Source organism: Chrysemys picta, chromosome 6 (assembly GCF_011386835.1).
Source record: "Chrysemys picta bellii isolate R12L10 chromosome 6, ASM1138683v2, whole genome shotgun sequence".
In the NCBI taxonomy this organism is placed as follows: domain Eukaryota; kingdom Metazoa; phylum Chordata; order Testudines; family Emydidae; genus Chrysemys; species Chrysemys picta.
The window spans coordinates 56724653-56745874 of record NC_088796.1 but is presented as its reverse complement, the minus strand read 5'-3'; the positions used below and the strand labels follow the sequence as shown (position 1 = coordinate 56745874).

The 21222-nt window shown below is 43.4% G+C and overlaps 1 protein-coding gene across 9 annotated transcripts in view; it reads right to left on the bottom strand.

Moving 5' to 3' along the window:
- The window catches only part of ADGRV1 (adhesion G protein-coupled receptor V1), a 443810-nt gene that overhangs the window by 286347 nt on the left and 136241 nt on the right, over positions 1 to 21222 (bottom strand). For all 9 annotated transcript variants that reach the window (XR_010602227.1, XR_508681.3, XR_010602226.1 and 6 more), the window contains 8 exons: positions 20168 to 20390; positions 18746 to 18950; positions 11606 to 11752; positions 7158 to 7413; positions 4542 to 4744; positions 3728 to 3904; positions 3106 to 3288; positions 1408 to 1587 (listed from right to left, as the gene is read on the bottom strand). Coding sequence is in view for 6 of the 9 variants with exons in the window: in XM_024104505.3 (XP_023960273.3) it covers positions 1408 to 1587; positions 3106 to 3288; positions 3728 to 3904; positions 4542 to 4744; positions 7158 to 7413; positions 11606 to 11752; positions 18746 to 18950; positions 20168 to 20390 (1574 nt within the window). In the remaining 3 variants the exon portion in view is untranslated. The remainder of the gene's footprint in view (positions 1 to 1407; positions 1588 to 3105; positions 3289 to 3727; positions 3905 to 4541; positions 4745 to 7157; positions 7414 to 11605; positions 11753 to 18745; positions 18951 to 20167; positions 20391 to 21222) is intronic.

Sequence of the window (21222 nt, the reverse complement as noted above, 5' to 3'; positions counted from 1 at the left end):
CTTCCCCCTAATTTCAGCTCAGGGCAGAGGCAGAGACTTATGTGGTCTGTGTCATAAACAGGCTAACAGGGTTCCCGCTGGAGCCATGGTTCCAGATCTTTGTTTTGGAGAGCTTGCTGTCCCTTTGCTGGTATTTCTGTGAGGATGAAGGCTGAAAGGAGTGCCTTTGTCTGAAGGCCAGTCTGAATTCTGTCTTAGAGGCATGATGTGGCTTTGCTAAGTCTTTCCCCAGTCCTGATCGGAGTCAGAGCCTGACAATTCACCATCCTCGGTGGAGGAGTCATCACAGGATTCATACCTCCTACATCCTTTAGGCTTTTTCTTCCCCTTTTTTGATTTTTTCACTTTTTTGCTCACTTAGAAACCATATGAGATCCAATGTGGCTTTGGTAAGGCCTTTTGCAGCTAGCTTTCCTATAGGCCTGGAGACCTCTTCTGAGATCTCTTTCTGAGTCCTCACCTACTGGGGCCCATTCCTGCACGAAGAGGGGAAGGGAAACATTTCCACAGCTCTCTGGCCAAATTGGGAAGGGGGTGGGGCGGTCCCCTGGTTCTTTCCCCAGGACACTCGAGACCTATTTTAAGACTTGTGACCTCTACAAGTCTCCCCTCTCTGTTCTCCAAGGGCCTCTTAGGACTTACCCCTGAATCAGCTGACCATGTCCTCCTCATCCTTGGAGCCTCTCCCAGTTCTGCACAGAGATTCCAGGTCAGTATCTTCCATTTTGGAGTTGCGGCTGCTCTGGTGGGTAAGAGACCCCCACATGCCAGTCCGACTCATAGCCCCAAGACCTAATAGAGTTAGGAATGGAAGACTGAGTGCAGGCTTGGCACAACTCACCATCTGCTGAGTTTGGGAAGGCAGTTTCACAGATGGAGCTCCATTTGGATTTCTTTCACTGCTTTCTAGACAGCTCTCCCATACAAAAAAGATGTGGAGGAGCCAGCAGGGAGACACTGCAGAGGAGACTTCACCTGGATTCCAACAGCTGACTAAAAACTGGCCCGGGGGGGGGGGGGGAGTAAGGGAGGGAGAACACTGCTCAAATCTGCCCCAGAATTAGTCAAAAAATACCCTTTTAGGCAGATGAAAGAATGGAGCACTGAAACTAATATCTGCATGCTGCTGTGGAGGCAGAGAATCTGACCACAAGCACAAGCAGAGGGGGCATGAATAGAGCAGTGGCACCAAAACACTGATTTACCTCTGTGAGCTGCAAGGGTGAGCAGAGCAGCCCCGGTGGCAAGAATTGTGGGAGATGCTGGGCTGCAGAAATGACATTTTGTACAAAGCTACGTTCAGGAAAATCTGCACATTGATAGTTGACTCTAAGTGACTATGTGGTTGATGATACATAACGTTCTTCCTGTTTATACTTAAAACTGCACCATGTTGCTCACACTTACGTTCTTTTCTTCAAACCCAAATACTCCAACAGGAGAATCATTTGGTGGAATAGTGACAGTCAACATAGTGTCATCCCCAAGTCTGGCACCACCTGTCACCCTGATTAAAGTGATGTTGAACAGCTCTAAAAATTCTACTGCAGTATCATCTATGATTGTGATCTCTATCACCCCTGCAGCCTGCAAAAAAACAAGAACCAATAAAACATTACAGGACAAAACAGTGAATTCAGTCTATTGTATTTTATGAATGAAACTCAGAAAATTTAAGTCTTAGATTTTGTAAGTTGCAAAAGATTGCTAAATTGTTTTAGTTTGGCTCCCAAACTTGCTTACTTATTTATATATTTGGCTTTTTAAAACAAAACCATACCAGAATGTTGGAAATATTTTTAAAACTCATTTATGCAAACTTTCTGGATTCCTATTAAAATTGTGAGCAATGTAACCTACTGAAATCCCAATATACTGTGAATTAAATAATCACATTTCCATATGGAAATTTTGGGCTTACTATTATTACAAGTAAAGATCACTATTACTGAAAGTCATTAGACAAAGAAAATAAACACTTTTCCGTTTCTTCACATTGTATATTTGACAGCACTGTTTTGTTGATGGTCATTCACACTTTCTGCCTCGTATACTGCTCTTGAGGAAACTCAGGTGCGCACACTTTCCTAGGCCCTGCAAGAGGGTGTTGACTATTAACAGCAGCAGCAGCAGAGCTGAAAGTGAAACTGAGAAAGTGGCAGGGAAGCATTTTCACAGCAGAGAGAGGAAGGGGTAAGACTAAACATGTGTGGAATTATTGCAGTTCTTGGACCCATCCAAGGGGCACTTTTCAACAACAGGAAGGAAGCAGAAAAAACAATTATGAAAATTTGGATGGATTCTTTTAACTATTCCAAGGGTGATCAGAAAACTGATTTTTGAAATTACTAAATTATGTAAACAATTTAATTTGACGGACCCTTTTTCACAGACTTTCACATTAATACAAAAAAACCCACAATGGTGTACATTGCCAACTCCTTCTCTAATTTGTTATCCTTGGCCCTCATGCTGCAAATATGAAAAGGTATTTTCAGAAAATGCGTTCGGATTGAATGGCTCCTGCTTACCTCTTCTGCTGTACGCTTCTTTAATATGTAGTAATACACAGAATGTATTATATTTGGCTCTAAACATGATTTTGTTCACAAAGAATACCTTTGTTTGCCAAGGTCCATTTTCCAACACATGAAATCAGCTGCCCCTAAAAGTGCACACTTTGTGTCTCCAAGTGTGATGTGAAATCTAACAATGCAGCTTAAGAAACATACAAATTCATTGTGTAAGTCCACACAAAACATGGGCTAATTAAAAGGTTCCCACTTATCAGGCAAAAATAAGGGTGGGTTTTTTGGTTGTTGTTTTTTTTTACTGGTGGAGGTGTAAAGATATAGGCCCCAATGTGGCAAACACTTATGAACATGTTTCCCTTTAAGTACTTGAGTAGTGCCGTTAAAGTCAATGGAACTGACTATGCATGTGCTTCAAGTTAAGTACCTGTGTACATGTTCACAGGATTTGGACCATAAATAGTAAACATAAATGTCCTCTGAGACTTTATACTCATATCCTTTCAAGAAAACAAATGCAAAAGACCTGAGACTTCTTAACTCAGACATGTTTATATTTTCAGCAACAGCATACTTGTCCATCTGCAAATGTAAGGTTTCCAAATGATGGCGTAAAGTCTTCCATGCTAGCACTGGCAGGCATAGCTTCCCAGTATAGTTTTACTGACCCAAACCTCCCAGCCTTTCGAACAACTGGCAGCTTCAGTATGTTCTGTGGTGGAGGCACCTCATAACCAGCAACTGCTCCACTAAAATCCTGAAAATTCAGAAAACATGTTGAGTGCCAAGGCAAATGTATTTCTCCTCTCATTCCGTGCAAAAAGGCTGATACCAAAATGTTCAAAAGTAGCCAAAGGTAAGGGGCTATGCATTAAAGTAATGAGTTAGTCCCTTTATATATAAATCTATAAAACAAGTAATATTTTTATTATTATTATTAAAGAAAGATCAAATGGTTAATCTGACATCGTTAGGGTAAAAATAACCCACTAGTGTTTTAACAATTCCAATGATCTCATGAACTAAGTATCATTAGCAGCAAGAAAACTTTTGTATAGAAATTGCTTGTCCAGTATATGATCAGTGTAACTGATGTTTAGTGCTAGAAATCTTTTTAAGATCATTTTTAAATGCAGCCTAAAAATATAGAACCTACTGCTAGAATACAATAGTAAATGTTTAAAATTCAGTCTTACCTTCGTAACATTGAAACTAAATATTCCTCTGGGGTCATCATTCTCTTCAATTATTACCTCAGCTATTTCTAACCCAAGTCTCTTCACACTTGGCTGCCCTCCAGCAAGAGAGGAATCCAAAAGATGCACATCAGTAATATTGATTACAAATCCTTCCTGTAATTCTGGAACGTTATCCTGTGAAAATGTTTTTAAAATGTCACCCCCATTGTAAGTTCATGTTATAAGATGGATATTACTAAAGGAGGAAACTGACTGGCTGCTGACTGAGCAGAATCAGGTAAAACCATGGCAGTTGAGATTAAATAACTAATTCCCTGCCTCATGTCACATCACCTATGAAAAGGGGGGAAAGGATTTCTGAAAACACTGCTGACTAGGAGGACCTGAAGGACTTTGAACATCCTATAAAAACACATTTTTTTTGGTCATGATAAAGTCTAGTGGCCCCAATAAATTGGTGTTTCTTGAATCTGAACAATAAATCTGTTAAAGGCATGTAAAGTGAAATAAATTATTTTACAGTTTGAAGTTGTGCCAAATTTACAACCCAACATGTTCCCGAGAGGGTTTAAAATTCAAAAACAAGTTTCCATAAAACTAAATTACTTGTTTCACAGTAAACAAAGCAATTTGGATTGCTCACAAACTAGTTACCAGTGTCCAGATTCTACTGAAACAGATTTAATGAGCTAACTTTCCTCCTACAATACTTATAGAATGTTACACTTTTCCTTTTGCCCCGGACAGAACCTACAGTATAATAATCTTTCTTAAAATATAACAAAAATGTCTCTTCTTTTCAATTACTTACAGGCAAAATGGTGACTATAACGTAAGTCGTGATTGTGTTCTCTGCCATAATTATTGTTTCTTTTTCTATCACATAATCCTGATTCTCTGTGGCTTGGTTGAAGGGCTGAAGGGCAAAATTAGGTTTGGTGCTCAACTGTACTGCAATATCTCCAACAAATCCTTGTTCTCGAAGAATTTGTAAAGTAACAATAGTAGGATTCTCTGTAAGATGAATTGGGAAAGAAATCTATATTAGCTCTGGTAAAAACCCATCAACATATGATTGCTCTAACCCTTTCTCTGCTTGTTTTCCACTTCATCTCACTGTGCTAGAATCATCCGATTAATCACTCACTGAAATCAATGGAATGTTAGAGCATGAATTCATCTTCAACATCATAACCAGTGCACTCTATACCTAAACATTTAGTAACTTAAGCTGCTTGAAAGCGCATGAGGGACATTTGAATCTCTGCACAGAATGCAGGGGCGGGTAGCAATTTGAGAGGAAAAATTTTTGAGAAACGTAAGAATTGAATTTTGTTATACAAAACCTTTACTTTAATATACATTTTCATTCAGTTTCCCCCTCCCTCCATACCCCTGTTTCAAGTGCCCTTCATGCATTTTAAATCATTCTGAAGTCACTATTGATACTGATATAGGAAACGACCTCTGTGGCAGTGACTCTGGTGGCAAGAGTCAGATTGCCCTTCATTCGTGCGTGTCTATATCTCAAATTCCCCAGAAAAGGAAATGCACTCATACCAGTGATGACTCAGATCCCCTTTGGGAAACTAGATTTTCCCCAGAGTCCAAGAAATTGCAGAACACCTATCGTGTGGCTTCAAGTCCTGTATCTAGGGCAGGAGGGGTGGGTAAAAGTAACAAACCAGAAAGGCTAAGGGTAAGACAAAAGGAGGGGAAAAGGCAACTAGTGTATGTTTTTGCTTGTAAATGTTGAACTACAATGCAGTGTCCATTTCTATTACTTTTCATCTGGAAAAGCCCTACATGCGACATGCTCTGAAATACTTAAAAAAAAAATTTACAGATTAAACTCCAATAAATTATCAGCTGCCAAACAAAAATCATTGTAATGCAGTAGCATGGGGAATATCTTTTATACATATGTATAGAACACATAAATTACTAAAAAATTCAACTTGATTACATCTGCTGGGCACGCTACTCCTGTGGCAGGGAAGGAGGACAGGCCAGGGTCCTAAAAGCATATTTCATGCACAGAAAAGAGCACACAACAGACTATTTTCTTCTGCCTTTGTAAAACTTCCAGGATGGAAGTTGTGGGTGAATCCTGCTAGCCCTGCTGGTAGAGACAGGAGTGGGGGGGAAAAAACATGTCTTATGGGGAGATGGAAGCAGGGAGAACTCTCCTTTTAGAGGAAAAGACTGCAGGTGGGTGGCTGTTATTAGAGCTGGGTGGAGAACTGGGTGGGGTTTTTTTCAAAACGAATTTTTTCTTCAGATTTCTATTTTATGGAGAATTTCAAATGTATTTTTGTTTCAATTTGGAACAAAAACAACTTTAGAAATCTTGAAATCCTCCACAAAATAGAAATCTGGAAAAAGTCATTTTGAAAAATCAAAATGTTTAGTCTTGATGTTTTCTAAACAAAATTCCACCTCAAGGACAGATGGGGAGCCAAAAGCCTGGGAGCCCTGGGAGCCCCAGCCAACTGAGGAGATGGGACCCTGGGACTCCCAGGGCTACCTGACCCCTGGGTCAGCCCAACTCTCAATTGGTTACCAAGAAGCAAGGTGGGCAAACTGGTGTCTGGATTCTGCCAGAGCTTCATTTCAATTTCAACATATCAGCAAGTTCCAATGAAATAATATTTTGCCAGAATTTTTCAGACCAGCTGCAGCTGCTAGTGCATAAAAGGAAGATTGGGAGGCTGGGCAAAGGGTTTCTGAAACCGTAGGAGATGAGGGGTGATGGGATGCCAATGTCAAAGAAGCAGGTGGAAGGAGAAAAGTCTGAGGCAGGAGAAGGATAGATTGGGAGCCTGATGGCATGGAAAGGAGAGGGGGAAAACTAGTGGTGGAGCTAAGCTGTTGGGGGAAAGGATGTGAGCTCTACAGGAACAATAACTGCTGATGGACAATATGGAGTAGGGAAAAGTCTTCAAGTAAAGACCACTGTGGCTCTGCATGCAGTCCAGACAGCCCTATAAGTCCAGCAAAGTTCCAGAATCTAGTATGACTGCACCAGCATCACAGCAGAGGTTTCACTCCTTTACCTCCTACCTACATCCTGTTTGTCCCCACTGCAAGTCACAGAGAATGTGAATGGACAGTTAAATTCACTGCTTGGGAGCAGCAGCAGCCTTCCATGCCATCTCCCCTCCAAAGATTTTCTGATGTCTGGCAGCTACTGGCATAGCAGTGGGTGCCAGCAGGATCAGGCCATTTGCCTTTAATTAGTTAATACTTTATAGTTAACAAATTTGCGGCATACAGTTCATAATATTGAAAGGTGATGATGACATTGCAGAGCAGAAAGAGGAAATGTGTAACCAGTGAAAGCATCATTGATATCAGAACTTCTAAAGATGACAACTTTTGTATGCCATTATATTCGCTCCTTAGCAGGAACATAAGACTGACTTACCTTCAGGCTCCGCTACTTTAGCGAAGAGAGACTCCGTATGCCAGCCAACTACACCATAGGGAGAATCATTAGGCAAAATGGTAAGCACAGCTCGTGCTCTCTTAGGGTCTATGATGGCTCCTCTCATGGGATCCTTAATGCCCACAGTAGTGACATGGGTGAGTGTGATAGCAACAGTTTCAGAAAGCTCTGCAATGTTGTCTGCAAGAACTGTCAGGGTGATTGTGGACAGGGCCTGACCTTCTGAAAATGTTATCTAAACAGTAAAAAAAAAAAATAATAATTGGTCAAACATTTTGCCATACTATTATTGTAAGCGCCTTCACCAAGATTTGCTTTTGTAAAAATCTATCAGCAAAAAAAGTGTGAACAGAGCATTAACAAAATATGCAAATGATACTGAACTGAGAGGTGGTGTGACACCATTGAAGACAGAAAAATAATTGAAAGAGATCCAGAGAAGTTAGCAACACTGACAGCAAACAGCAAAAAGAGAGTCACTTTGGAAAAATGCAAGCTGTTTAGTTGGGGAAAACAATCAGAAACACAGGGAGGGAGGAATAATTCTTAACTAACTCTGGCCTGAGTTTTGGAGATGCTGAGTACCCACAACTCTCAATGACTACAGCACATCTGAAAATCAAGCCATTTTTATTTGGATCTCTTAAAAACAGATTTAAGTGTCTAAAACACCCATTTTGAAAATCTGGACCTAGGGGCACAGTATCAATACTAGTGCTGGTTGAATAATATTTAATTGACAACTTAGTTGACTGTCATGATTTTTTCAAATAAACTATTTGCTAAACATGACATTTATTATTCACCCATCTATAATCCATTTTGACAATTATATTATTGTTTTAAGTTGTCACTATAATATTTTTAAATATATGTATAAATAAATGCATTGATCACATTTAAAATAACCATGTAGCCTTCCTTAACATTCTGGGAGACTTCAGAAAAAACAGCTTCCACAAACAGCAGCATAGAGACTGAGGGAACTGAAACAGAGACTGTCTGCATCACTGTGCTCAAGACACAAAAACAGACAAAGGGGGTTGGGCCAGAGCCTGATGGGCCCATCCAGGTGACCAATTGCAGACCCTCAGAGAGCTTGCACATGACTGGGACTGCTAGGAGATTGAGCTGAGCCTGGGTGGTGAAAGTCATTGAGGACTCGGAGACAGAGCTGATGCAGGGAGTCAGGTTCCAGTAGCAGGAGATGATGAAGTTTCTGAACTTCTCTGTGCAGCAGAGAACCAGAATCTGTCTTGACCTGAAAGGGCAGCCTGCCTGCTGAGACCTGTAGGCTTCCCCCTGCATTGGGATCCAAGGGACAGGACTTGAGTGACCAGGAGCACTCCACTCCCCAAGAGAGGCTGAGCTCCAAGACTCCGCCTTGCAAGAAAGCACTGACTGGCAGCTGCACCCAGTAGACCTCCCCAGCACTAGAGCCAGAGAATGGCCAGGGCTTCTCAGTGAAGGACACCACACTCTTTTTCAAGGTCCAGCTCCACCAGCTAGCTAAAGCCTGCGGGGAGACCTCAGGGAGCATTCTCTTTACTTTCACTTTGTTGTGGGCTTTTGAGGGAGGGAGTGTTTATTTTGGCAGAGTGGTTGCTCACTCATTTATTTGATATACTGGTACTTGACTCTCTGCCTGCCCCCTTTGACCCAATTCCTTTTTTTTCTCTGACTTTATTTCTTTCCAGGAATAATTGTTGTATATCTTCATAATCTGTTGGCCCTTGATTCCTTGTATCTGTAATTTGTAATGTCCTAGACATCACAGGATTTGTCTATTAGTTTATGCAACCAAGCACTAGGTGGAGCTGGGCCCAAGGAACCCAGGGACCCCAGGTCCCATTGGTCTTAAGGTGGGTCACTATGTACTGAGGAGAGAGAAAAAATGGTTACTTGCCTTTCTGTAACTGTTGTTCTTTGAGATGTGTTGCTCATATCTATTCCAGTTAGGTGTGTACGTGCGCCGTGTGCACGGATGTCAGAAACTTTTACCCTAGCAGCTACCCATCGGGCCGTCTGGGGAGCCCCCTGGAGTGGCACCGAAATGGTGATCTATATAAACCCCTGCCGGCCCGACCCCCCTTCAGTTCCTTCTTGCTGGCTACTCCGACAGAGGGGAAGGTGGGGGGGAATGGAATAAATATGAGCAACACATCTCGAAGAACAACAGTTACAGAAAGGCAAATAACCGTTTTTTCTTCTTCGAGTGATTGCTCAATTCCAGTTAGGTGACTCCCAAGCCTTACCTCGGAGGTGGGGTCGGAGTCAAGGAACCGCAGATTGAAGGCTCGCTCTGCCAAAGACTGCATCATCCCACGAGTGCTGGACAATGGCAAAGTGGGACGTGAAGGTATGAACCGAGGCCCACGTGGCAGTCCTGCAGATTTCCTGGAGAGGAACGTGTGCCAGAAAGGCAGCTGATGACACTTGAGCTCTCGTGGAGTGAGCTGTAACAACAGGTGGAGGGACATTTGCCAGGTTATAGCAAGCATGAATGCACCCACTGATCCATGAAGATATTCGTTGAGAGGAAACCGGGGCACCTTTCATCCGCTCCGCAATGGCGACAAACAACTGGGTTGTTTTACGAAAGGGCTTTGTCCAGTCTATATAGAAGGTGAGTGCCCTTCTAATGTCGAGAGAATGGATGCGTTGTTCACGTAGGTCAGCATGTGGTTTTGGGTAGAAAACCGGTAAGAAGATATCCTGACTCATGTGGAAGCGGGATACCACCTTTGGTAGAAAGGCCGGGTGAGGTCTTAGGTGCACTTTATCTTTAGGAAAGATGGTGTAGGGTGGCTCACAGGTGAGAGCGCGTAATTCGAAGACGCATCGTGCGGAAGTGATGGCCACTAGGAAGCCGAAGGAGAGATAGAGAAGAGAACAGGTGGCCAGCGGCTCAAAAGGAGGACCCATAAGGCAGGAGAGGACCAGGTTGAGGTCCCATGCAGGCACGAGTGGCTTCGTTGGAGGATGGATTTTCTCCAAGCCTTTGAGAAAACGCTGCATGACCAGATGTGCAAACACAGAATGCCCCGTCGCGCCTGAGTGGAAAGCAGAAATGGCTGCAAGGTGGACCTTCAGGGATCCAAAGACTAGGTGCTGGTTCTTTAGGGACATCAGATAGTCCAAAACGTACGAAATGGAAGCCTGGGGTGGGTGTACCTGCCACTAAGCGCACCAGCTGGAAAATCTCTTCCACTTCGCCTCGTAGGTAAGTCTAGTTGATGGCTTGTGACTTTCCAAAAGGACCTGCCTTACCGAGTCCGAACAGGCGCGTTCAGCCTGGTTCAACCACGGCTCCTCCAGGCCATGAGATGGAGCAACTGGAGGTCCGGGTGAAGGAGACGACCGTGGTTCTGGGATATGAAGTCGGGGTCGAGAGGAAGACATAAGGGAGCCTGAATTGACAGGTCGAGCAGAGTCGGGTACCAACACTGATGTGGCCAGGCAGGGTATATCAGTATTACATCTGCCTTGTCCTGGTGGATCTTGAGGAGCACCTTGTGATCAGCGGAAACGGTGGGAAGGCATACAGCAACTGACCTGACCACGTGATCGGAAAGGCATCCGCTAATGAGCCCGGGCTGTGACTCCGGAAGGAGCAGAAGGCTGGGCACTTTCTGTTGGTCCATGAAGCGAACAAGTCGATTCGGGGAAACCCCCACGTGCGGAAAACAGAATGAATGATATCCGGGCATATGGACCATTCGTGAGTCAGAAAACGCCTGCTCAAAGTATCCGCCAGGACCTTCTGGACACCCGGCAGGTACGAGGCCTGAAGGTAGATGGAGTGGACTAAGCAGAAGTCCCACAGAGCGAGGGCTTCTTGGCAGAGCGGCGATGACCAGGCTCCGCCTTGCTTGTTCAGGTAGAACATGGCTGTGGTAGCTTAGACTGTCCTTGGCCTTGTCCAAAGGGAGGACAAGTCGGCCTACGTTGGGAGTATCTGTTTCTCTATGAGAAAAATCCTGCCTTGGTCTAGGCGGGAAGGAGCACTGTGAGTGGTCTGGGGCTTAAGCGGCTTTAGTTGATTAGAAAAGATTTGATAGAACGCTAGGGATAAGTGGAACACTTGAAAAGACAAGAGACCACTGTTCCAACAACCGTCACAGGCGTTCAGAAGGAACTGAAGGGGAGTCGGGCCGGCAGAGGCTTATATAGATCGCCATTTCGGCACCACTCCAGGGGGCTCCCCAGCCGGGCTGACTGGTAGCTGCCAGGGTAAAAGTTTCCGACATCCGTGCACGCGCAGCGCGCACACCTAACTGGAATTGATATGAGCAATCACTCGAAGAAGAAATAAGGATTCTACCATACTTGGGCACTCCAAGAAGGGACAACAGTTAAGACTTGGTATATTTTATAAAGTATTTTTAAATCAATGCTTCACTAATTTCAGCAAAATTTTTACATACCATTCCTGATGCTGGAAATATATCATTAATGCTCCCATTGGCTATCCACTGTACTGTAACTCGGCCATACGTTCCTATTAAACGTTCAATATTCAAGGTGATCAAGTTGTCTTGTTCCATTTCTTCAACTTGCTTAGATAAAGAATTCTGGAAAGGTATAGATATAGTACAACAATACAAATTAATTATTTGAATGGCTAGAAAACACATGAAGAGATCCTATACAAAATACTCAAAATGATCTTGAGGCATTAGGAACAAAATTTTAAAACTTGTATCACCAATGTATATTTGCACACTTCTGTGGAAGTGACCTAATTTTCAGAGGTGGAAAGCCCGTAAATCTCCCATGGACATATTTAAATAAATAAACAAACAAACAAATTAGACAGGTTTTTCTGGGGTGCCTAAATATGTATTTATGCCTCATGCTAGGTACCCAAGTTTGAATTGTTTTGCTACATGATTTCATCCCCGGAGTAGTTTTAAAATGGATGAGAAACATGGGGAACTTCCAGGGCAGATTCAATTTACGTTAGAATTTTTTTTTCAAATTGCAGCATTTGATTTAGCGAGGAGTTGGTATGTATACAATTTTCCAGCCAGGGCTTACTGTGTTCTTGCCAGTTGATTCTGTGGTACCTGAGGGTGCATTCTGGGTATATCTGCACCACAGCACTCTCACCAGATTTCCCATGGCTCCTATTTCCCTTTGCATGATAACTTTGCACAGCTTTGTACATGCCTGTCTTAGGTCAACCTATCCCTTTAAGATGGGTTCTTAGTTCAGGTCTCCCTTGATAGTGATTTCTACCCAGAACAGAAGCATTATGGGGGTGGTCATTCTAAGGAATATGAATTTGATGTGGGCTCTATTAGCATTCCCAGGTCTATCGCACAAAGTGCCCATTAACTGCCATAGGTGCTCCTTTTCCATCTGCTGCTCTGCTTATTCCCCAGTCCTTTCCATTGCTGGTCCTGCTCCCTTCAGTCTCTTTCACACTGTTGAAAAGTAGGTTGCTTATATCTCTGCCCTCTTTCATAGATTTATAGATTTTAAAGGAGGGACCATTATGATAATCTAGCACGAGCTACCGCATAACACAGCCCATTGAATTTCACCCACTAATTCCAAGTCCACAACTTCTGTTTGAACTAAAGTATATTTTTTAGAAAAACACTTCTAGTATGCTTTCCCAGAATGCTTTCTCATAGTTCTACAGTTTCCATGCTATCAGAGAACTGCCACCCTCCCAAATATCTTTGTTCTCGGTGGTAGACAGGAGCATTCTGTAAGTGGCAAAATGATTCCTCTAACCAACAAAAACATGAGGCCTATCACCTGCTCAAAGCTGAAGTCCAAAGGAGGCTACGTGACATCAAAAACAAGTGGTGGCAAGGGAAGGCCTCTGAAATCCAGGGTTTGGTAGACCAGGATGACTTGAGAAGCTTCTTTCAAGCAACAAAAGCTATATATATATATGGGCCAAGCTTCAAAGGCCCAACCCCCTTACACTCCCAGCATGGCTCCACCCTCCTCAAGGACAATGCAGACATTAAACAACGCTGGAAGAAGCACTTTAAGAGTCTTCTAAACCGCGACTCCACGGTCTCTGAAGGCACCATCGAGCTCATTCCACAACACTCAGCAATGGAACACCTTGCTGATCCCCCATCTTCTGAGGAAGTCCAGAATGCCATCACTGAGACAAATAATCACAATGCACCAGGCCCAGATGGCATCCCTGCTGAGGTTTTTAAGCTGGTGGAATAATCCTTTGCTAACTCCTGGACCTGCGAAGAAATTCAACCTGACTTTAAGAACACCAACATTGTTACAATATTCAAGAAAGAGGACAAATCTCTGTGCAGGAACTATAGAGGTATTGCCCTCCTCTCCATCGCAGGGAAGACCCTGGCCTGGATCCTATTAAACCACCTCCTTCCCCTTGCCGAGGAACTTTTCCCCAAATCACATTGTGGCTTCAGGCCGTCCCAAGGCACAACTGACATGATGTTTGTGGCCCGACAGATTCAAGAGAAATGCAGAGAGCAACACCACGAATTGTTCATGGCATTCATCAGCCTAACCAAGGCCTCTGACTATCAATCGTAGTGCCCTATGGAAGGTGCTGTGTAGGTTTGGCTGTCCACAGAAATTCATTTTCATCATCAGACTACTGTATGATGGGATGAGTGCCACCTTTTTTGCAACGGCTCAGAGACTGAAGCATTCATCATTCTTACTGGTGTCAAGCAGGGTTGTGTCATTGGTCCAACACTCTTCTCCATTTACCTTGCCGTGATCCTGATCCTCATCCAGGACTGCTACCTTAGAATCACAGAATAACAGCGTTGGAAGGGACCTCAGGAGGCCATCTAGTCCAACCCCCTGCTCAAAGCAGGATCAATCCCCAACTAAATCAAACTTTGTCAAGCCTGACCTTAAAAACCTCTAAGAAAGGAGATTCCACCACCTCCCTAGGTAACCCATTCCAGTGCTTCACCACCTTCCAAGTGAAAAAGTTTTTTCTAATATCCAACCTAAACCTCCCCCACTGCAACTTGAGACCATTATTCCTTGCTCTGTCATCTGTTACCACTGAGAACAGTCTAGATCCCCATAAGTCATGTGCGCCAGCCCCCTAATCATTTTTGTTGCCCTCCGCTGGACTCTTTCCAATTTTTCCACATCCTTCTTGTAGTGTGGGGCCCAAAACTGGACAAAGAACTCCAGATGAGGCCTCACCAATGCTGAATACAGGGGAATGATCATGTCCCTCAATCTGCTGGCAATGCTCCTACTTATACAGCCCAAAATGCCATTAGCCTTCTTGGCAACAAAGGCACACTGTTAACTCATATCCAACTTCTCATCCACTGTAACCCCTAGGTCCTTTTCTGCAGAACTGCTGCCTAGCCACTCGGTCCCTAGTCTGTAGCAGTGCATGGGATTCTTCCGTCCTAAGTGCAGGACTCTGCACTTGTCCTTGTTGAACCTCATCAGATTTCTTTTGGCCCAATTTTCTAATTTGTTTAGGTCCCTCTGTATCCTATCCCTACCCTCCAGAGTATCTACCACTCCTCCCAGTTTAGTGTCGTCTGCAAACTTGCTGAGGGTGCAATCCACGCCATCCTCCAGATCATTAATGACGATATTGAACAAAACCGGCCCCAGGACCAACCCTTGGGGCACTCCGCTTGATACCGGTTGCCAACTAGACATGGAGCCATTGATCACTACCCATTGAGCCCAATGATCTAGCCAGCTTTCTATCCACCTTATAGTCCATTCATCCAGCCCATACTTCTTTAACTTGCTGGCAAGAATACTGTGGAAGACCGTATCAAAAGCTTTGCTAAAGTCAAGGAATAACACATCCACTGCTTTCCCCTCATCCACAGACCCAGTTATCACATCATAGAAGGCAATTAGGTTAGTCAGGCATGACTTGACCTTGGTGAATCCATGGTGACTGTTCCTGATCACTTTCCTCTCCTCTAAGTGCTTCAGAATTGATTCCTTGAGGACCTGCTCCATGATTTTTCCAGGCACTAAGGTGAGGCTGACTGGCCTGTAGTTCCCCGGATCCTCCTCCTTCTCTTTTTTAAAGATGGGCATTACATTAGCCTTTTTCCAGTCATCCGGGACCTCCCCTGATCGCCATGAGTTTTCAAAGATAATGGCCAATGGCTCTGCAATCACAGCCGCCAACTCCTTTAGCACCCTCGGATACAGTGCATCCAGCCCCATGGACTTGTGCTCGTACAGCTTTTCTAAGTAGTCCTAAACCACTTCTTACTCCAAAGAGGTCTGGTTATCCCCTCCCCATACAGTGCTGCCCAGTGCAGTAGTCTGGGAGCTGACCTTGTTTGTGAAGACAGAGGCAAAAAAAGCATTAAGTACATTAGCTTTTTCCACATCCTCTGTCACTAGGTTGCCTCCCTCATTCAGTATGGGGCCCACACTTTCCTTGACCTTCTTCTTGTTGCTAACATACCTGTATAAACCCTTCTTGTTACTCTTAACATCCCTTGCTAGCTACAACTCCAAGTGTGATTTGGCCTTCTTGATTTCACTCCTGCATGCCTGAGCAATATTTTTATACTCCTCCCTGGTCATTTGTCCAATCTTCCACCTCTTGTAAGCTTCTTTTTTGTGTTTAAGATCAGCAAACATTTCACTGTTAAGCCAAGCTGGTCGCCTGCCATATTTATTATTCTTTCTACACATCGGGATGATTTGTTCCTGCAATCTCAATAAGGATTCTTTAAAATACAGCCAGCTCTCCTGGACTCCTTTCCCCCTCATGTTATTCTCCCAGGGGAGAATAAACATCAGTTCCCTGAGGGAGTCAAAGTCTGCTTTTCTGAAGTCCAGGGTCCGTATTTTGCTGCTCTCCTTTCTTCCTTGTGTCAGGATCCTGAACTCGACCATCTCATGGTCACTGCCTCCCAGGTTCCCATCCACTTTTGCTTCCCCTACTAATTCTTCCCTGTTTGTGAGCAGCAGGTCAAGAAGAGCTCTGCCCCTAGTTGGTTCCTCCAGCACATGCACCAGGAAATTGTCCCCTACACTTTCCAAAAACTTCCTGGATTGTCTGTGCACTGCTGTATTGCTCTCCCAGCAGATATCGGGGTGATTGAAGTCCCCCATGAGAACCAGCGCCTGCAATCTAGTAACTTCTGCTAATTGCCGGAAGAAAGCCTCGTCCACCTCGATCCCTCTGATCTGGTGGTCTATAGCAGACTCCCACCACAACATCATCCTTGTTGCTCACACTTCTAAACTTAATCCAGAGACTCTCAGGTTTTTCTGCAGTTTCATACTGGAGCTCTGAGCAGTCATACTGCTCTCTTACATACAGTGCAACTCCTCCACCTTTTCGCCCTGCCTGTCCTTCCTGAACAGTTTATATCCATCCATGACAGTACTCCAGTCATGTGAGTTATCCCACCAAGTCTCTGTTATTCCAATCACATCATAATTCCTTGACTGTTCCAGTTCTCCCTGCTTGTTTCCCAGGCTTCTTGCATTTGTGTATAGGCAATTAAGAAAACTCACTGATCATCCTGCTCTCTCAGTATGAGGCAGGAGTCCTCCCCTCTTGCACTCTCCTGCTCGTGTTTCCTCCTGGTATCCCACTTACCTCAGGGCTTCGGTCTCCTTCCCCTGGTGAATCTAGTTTAAAGCCCTCCTCACTCGGTTAGCCAGCCTGTTTGTGAAGATACTCTTCCCTCTCTTCGTTACGTGGAGCCCATCTCCGCCTAGCAATCCTTCTTCTTGGAACACCATCCCATGGTCAAAGAATCCAAAGCCTTCTCTCCGACACCACCTGCGTAGCCATTCGTTGACTTCCACGATTCAATAGTCTCTACACAGGCTTTTTCCTTCCATGGGGAGGATGGACGAGAATACCACTTGCGCCTCAAACTCCTTTATCCTTCTTCCCAGAGCCACGTAGTCTGCAGTGATCCACTCAAGGTCATTCTTGGCAGTATCATTGGTGCCCACGTGGAGAAGCAGGAAGGGGTAGCGATCTGAGGGCTTGATGAGTCTCGGCAGTCTCTCCGTCACATCGTGAATCCTAGCTTCTGGCAAGCAGCACACTTTTCGGTTTTCCCGGTCAGGACAGGACGGGAATATCTTACAGAATCAGGATTGAGTGGTCCAATTTCTCAATCTCTGATGTCTATAAACAAAATCTAAGATCATGTTAATTGCAACACTGACCTTCAGTATGCAGATGATTGGATCATCCTTGCACACATTGAGGCCGACCTGCAAAGTGTCCTAAAACTTTTTGCAGATGCCTATCACAGCCTGAGTCTCTCTCTCTCAACATCCAGGAAGCCAAACTACTCTTTGTACTCCACAAATCACCATCAGCAGAGAACCCCTGGAAAATGTGGACCATTTTCCGTACCTTGGCAGCCACCTCTCCCAAACAGCCAGCATTGACACAGAAATCGATTACAGGATCCACTGTGCCAGCACATCCTTTGGAAGACTACTCAAACGAGTCTTCAATGATAGGGATCTGCAAACAGGCATCAAGATCTTGGTTTACAAGGCAGTTTTCATCCCCACCCTTCTCTATGGGTGTGAGACCTGGGTAACTACAGATGACATCTCAACCAGCTGGAGTGGTTCCAGCAGCGCTGCCTCAGGAGGATTCTCAGGATCAGCTGAGAAGACTGATGCACTAACATCAGCCTTCTCTCTGCAGCCAATATCAGCAGTGTAGAAGCACAAGTCATGAAACATCAACTCTGTTGGGCTGGTCACTGTGTACGTAGGCCCGACACGCACCTCCCAAAGCAAGTACTCTTCTCTCAGTTAAGTCAGGGAAGAAGGGCTCGTGGAGGGCAGCAGAAGCATTTCAAGGACATGCTGAAAGTACATCTTAAACTTAAACATCAACCCAAAAACTGGGAGGACTTGGCGCAGAACAGAACACAGTGGCGCCACACTATGCACCAAGCCACAGCCCACTTTGCGGAGAACAGACATTCTCATGAGACAGAAAAGCAACAAAGGAGGAAAGAAAGGGCACAACAACTGTGTCTCCTCCAAGATTACACCTGTCACTTCTGTGGGAAAAATCTGCAGAGCATGAATTGGGCTCCTCAGCCACCTAAAAACCCACCAATGAACCCCCTTGATAGACATCATCCTCGCATTGATGCATAGCGGAAGAGACAGGAAGAGAGCAGAATTGAACCTGGAAATGATCTCAGCTTACTCCATGATATAGCCTAACAAGCTTTTTGTGATGCGGTAAAAGGTCCGACAGATTTCTGTAAATTCTCACCTCTCCAGCCATTCGAACACTGGACTCTGGAACAGATTTTTTTTTTTTTAAAGTTAATGGATTTTATATTACTCAGACCAACACTTATTAAGAAATTAAAATCTCACACAAGGTACAGATACTGAGACTGTTTTGTACTACCTTGCACCCTGCTTAGCCACTTACATCTATGCTGAGTGGGTATAAAGCAACACTAAATTAGAATGAAAAAAGGCAATGGAGAATCAGGCCCATCACCTTTTCTGTTTTCAGTTTTTACATGTTAGCGTCCTTCGTTCTGGACAAAGTATATCTATATTCTCGTGACTTAATTTAGTATTGTTACCTGAGCAAATGCAATGACTCCATGAGCATTGTCATTAGATGGAATAATTATGTTAATATAACCACTAGCACCAATCTCTGCACCTCCTTTGGGATTTTTCAGCCACACTGTGAAGAACTCTTCTTCCTCTGGGATTATGTCATCAAGGATATTGACTGCCAGCACAACTTCCATGTCTCCAGGCTCAAATATCAATTCACCTGAACTAGCATAAAAACACACACAAAATAATTATAATTATTATTAATAATTATAAATATAATAGTAGTTTGTTGTGGCAAAATGGGGAATAATCATGGATTTTCCATGAAAGAAATACAGATGTCATAATTTCAGTTTAAAAAAAGGTAAAGACATGACCCACAATATTTGTGGTAACGTTTAATTATTTTTTACAATAAATCATAAGCTATAACTTAGAATCTATTATTTGAAAGTTTAAAATCATATTCCATCCTGTATCACACTAGACATATATACAGTAAATTTGTAAAAATTAATTTAAGAATCTTCCTTAGTTGAGGGATAGATTTGTCAGGGAAACAAATACTAAGACATTTTATTAAAAAAACCCTGTCACATTTTCTATCATGACAAACATCTAGCTTTATTTATAATGTATGAAAGAGAATTAAAGAGATGGATAAACTGATATGGGTGCATATAAATTAAAACATCAATCAAGAGACCAAAACTGGAACCCTGATCTTAAAAATGAGGGGAAAAACTAACCCAGGGGATAGAGAAAACAGCAAAAATTTGTAATACACAAAACATCCATAAATGCTATACAGTAAAAATTAATAAATTTAAACATCTGAGTTAAAAATTATAAAAAGTAAGTAGTACAACACGAATGTCATATGAAAACAGAAATATTAAGGTTCAAAATTAATAAATATGGAAGATTGGCCTTTGAAAGCTTTGGATTTTAAAACATCAAGGTTGGTTTTTTTTAAGAGTTTGAATTAAAGTTTTTATTCATCAAAGGGTAATTTTACTTGAAAGGGTTTTTTATAGAAAGGAAATAACCATTAATCATATTACCTCACCCACCTTGTCTTTCTCAATGAATCAATTAAATTAAATTAATTAAACAAGACCAAAAATACATGATGAATGGGATCCTCATTCAACCACAATAAATGTTTTTTTTATATATAAACGCAAGAGTAAGGAACATAATTGCAAGCACTACGTGGGCATGATCAACAGTCCACTAAGAGACACTCATTGACTTCAATGGTTTGTAACAGCCCTTATGTTGAAATCTCTTTGGGTAGAACTCTCATTGATATCCCTCAGAGTACTTACAGGGCTGGAGTCTAATATATCTAGTTGCTGTTTTAGAGAGTATCACAAGAAACATTTTAAAAAATGAAGAGGAGCTGCAAGATGAGAGGTATAAAATGAGAAACCTACCTAGGTATAAAATCTGACTCATTGGAGACTTTGGTCAGTTCATAAATCTGGGAGTAAGAATCTCCAGACAGAACAATCAGACTTTTGTTGGAGTTAAGTGATCTCATAATAACTGAAGTGATATGATTAGCAGGAGGTGCTTCCAGCACTAGAGAGAACTGGTTTACTTCTGAATTCCAGGAATACAGTGCTGATCGATCCTTACCAGCTAGTAGCACATGGACTGCATTTAAAAAAAGAAGAAGGAAATAAAAGGAAAAGCTCAGAGACAAATGTAATTGTAATAAACAGTGCAATCCCAGAGATGCTTGCTCACAGGAACTCACTGACCAGTCTTGCTTTCAAGGTCTGAGACAAAAGAACATTTGTTCAGTATTTTTATTCACTTATTTATTTCAGCAATTACATTTCAAGTCCTAAATGTTCTGCAGGGAAGCAACTGATGTTGATCCACTTACACCAGTTTTACATCAGTATAACGCCAGCAAGGGAGTTCAGAATACAGTAACTCCTCACTTAAAGTCATCCCGGTTAAAGAAGTTTCGTTATTAAGTCACTGTTCTATTAGTGAACATGCTAGTTTAAAGTTGCGCGATGTTCTAACGCCCTCCACTCCCCCCTCAGCGCCTCCCGCCCACCAGCGGGCCCCGTAGATCAGCGCCTCCCCCTCCTTCTTTGCAATCGGAGAGGGGGCGGAACTGGGCTTAGAGGCGGGGCGGGAGTGGAGTGGGGACGGGAAGAGGTGGGGGGACTTGGGGGAAGGGGTGGAGTGGGGGAAGGGCCTGGGGCAGAGTTGGGGATCAAGCACCCCCCGGCAGTTTGAAAAGTCAGCACCTGGGGCCCCAGAAGCCCATGATGGTCTCCAGCTCTGCAGGGATCTAGAGGCCCAGTGCCTCTGAGTTGTGCGTCCTGAGCATACCATGTAATGCAACCTGGCAGATTGGTTCCCCTAGGAGACAACTGGTCTCTCCAGCACCTGTCTGGGAGGTGACAGGGAATTCAGTGACTAACTGGAGCCGGCATTTATGTGATCTGCTGCTCAGAGGCCAGCGCAG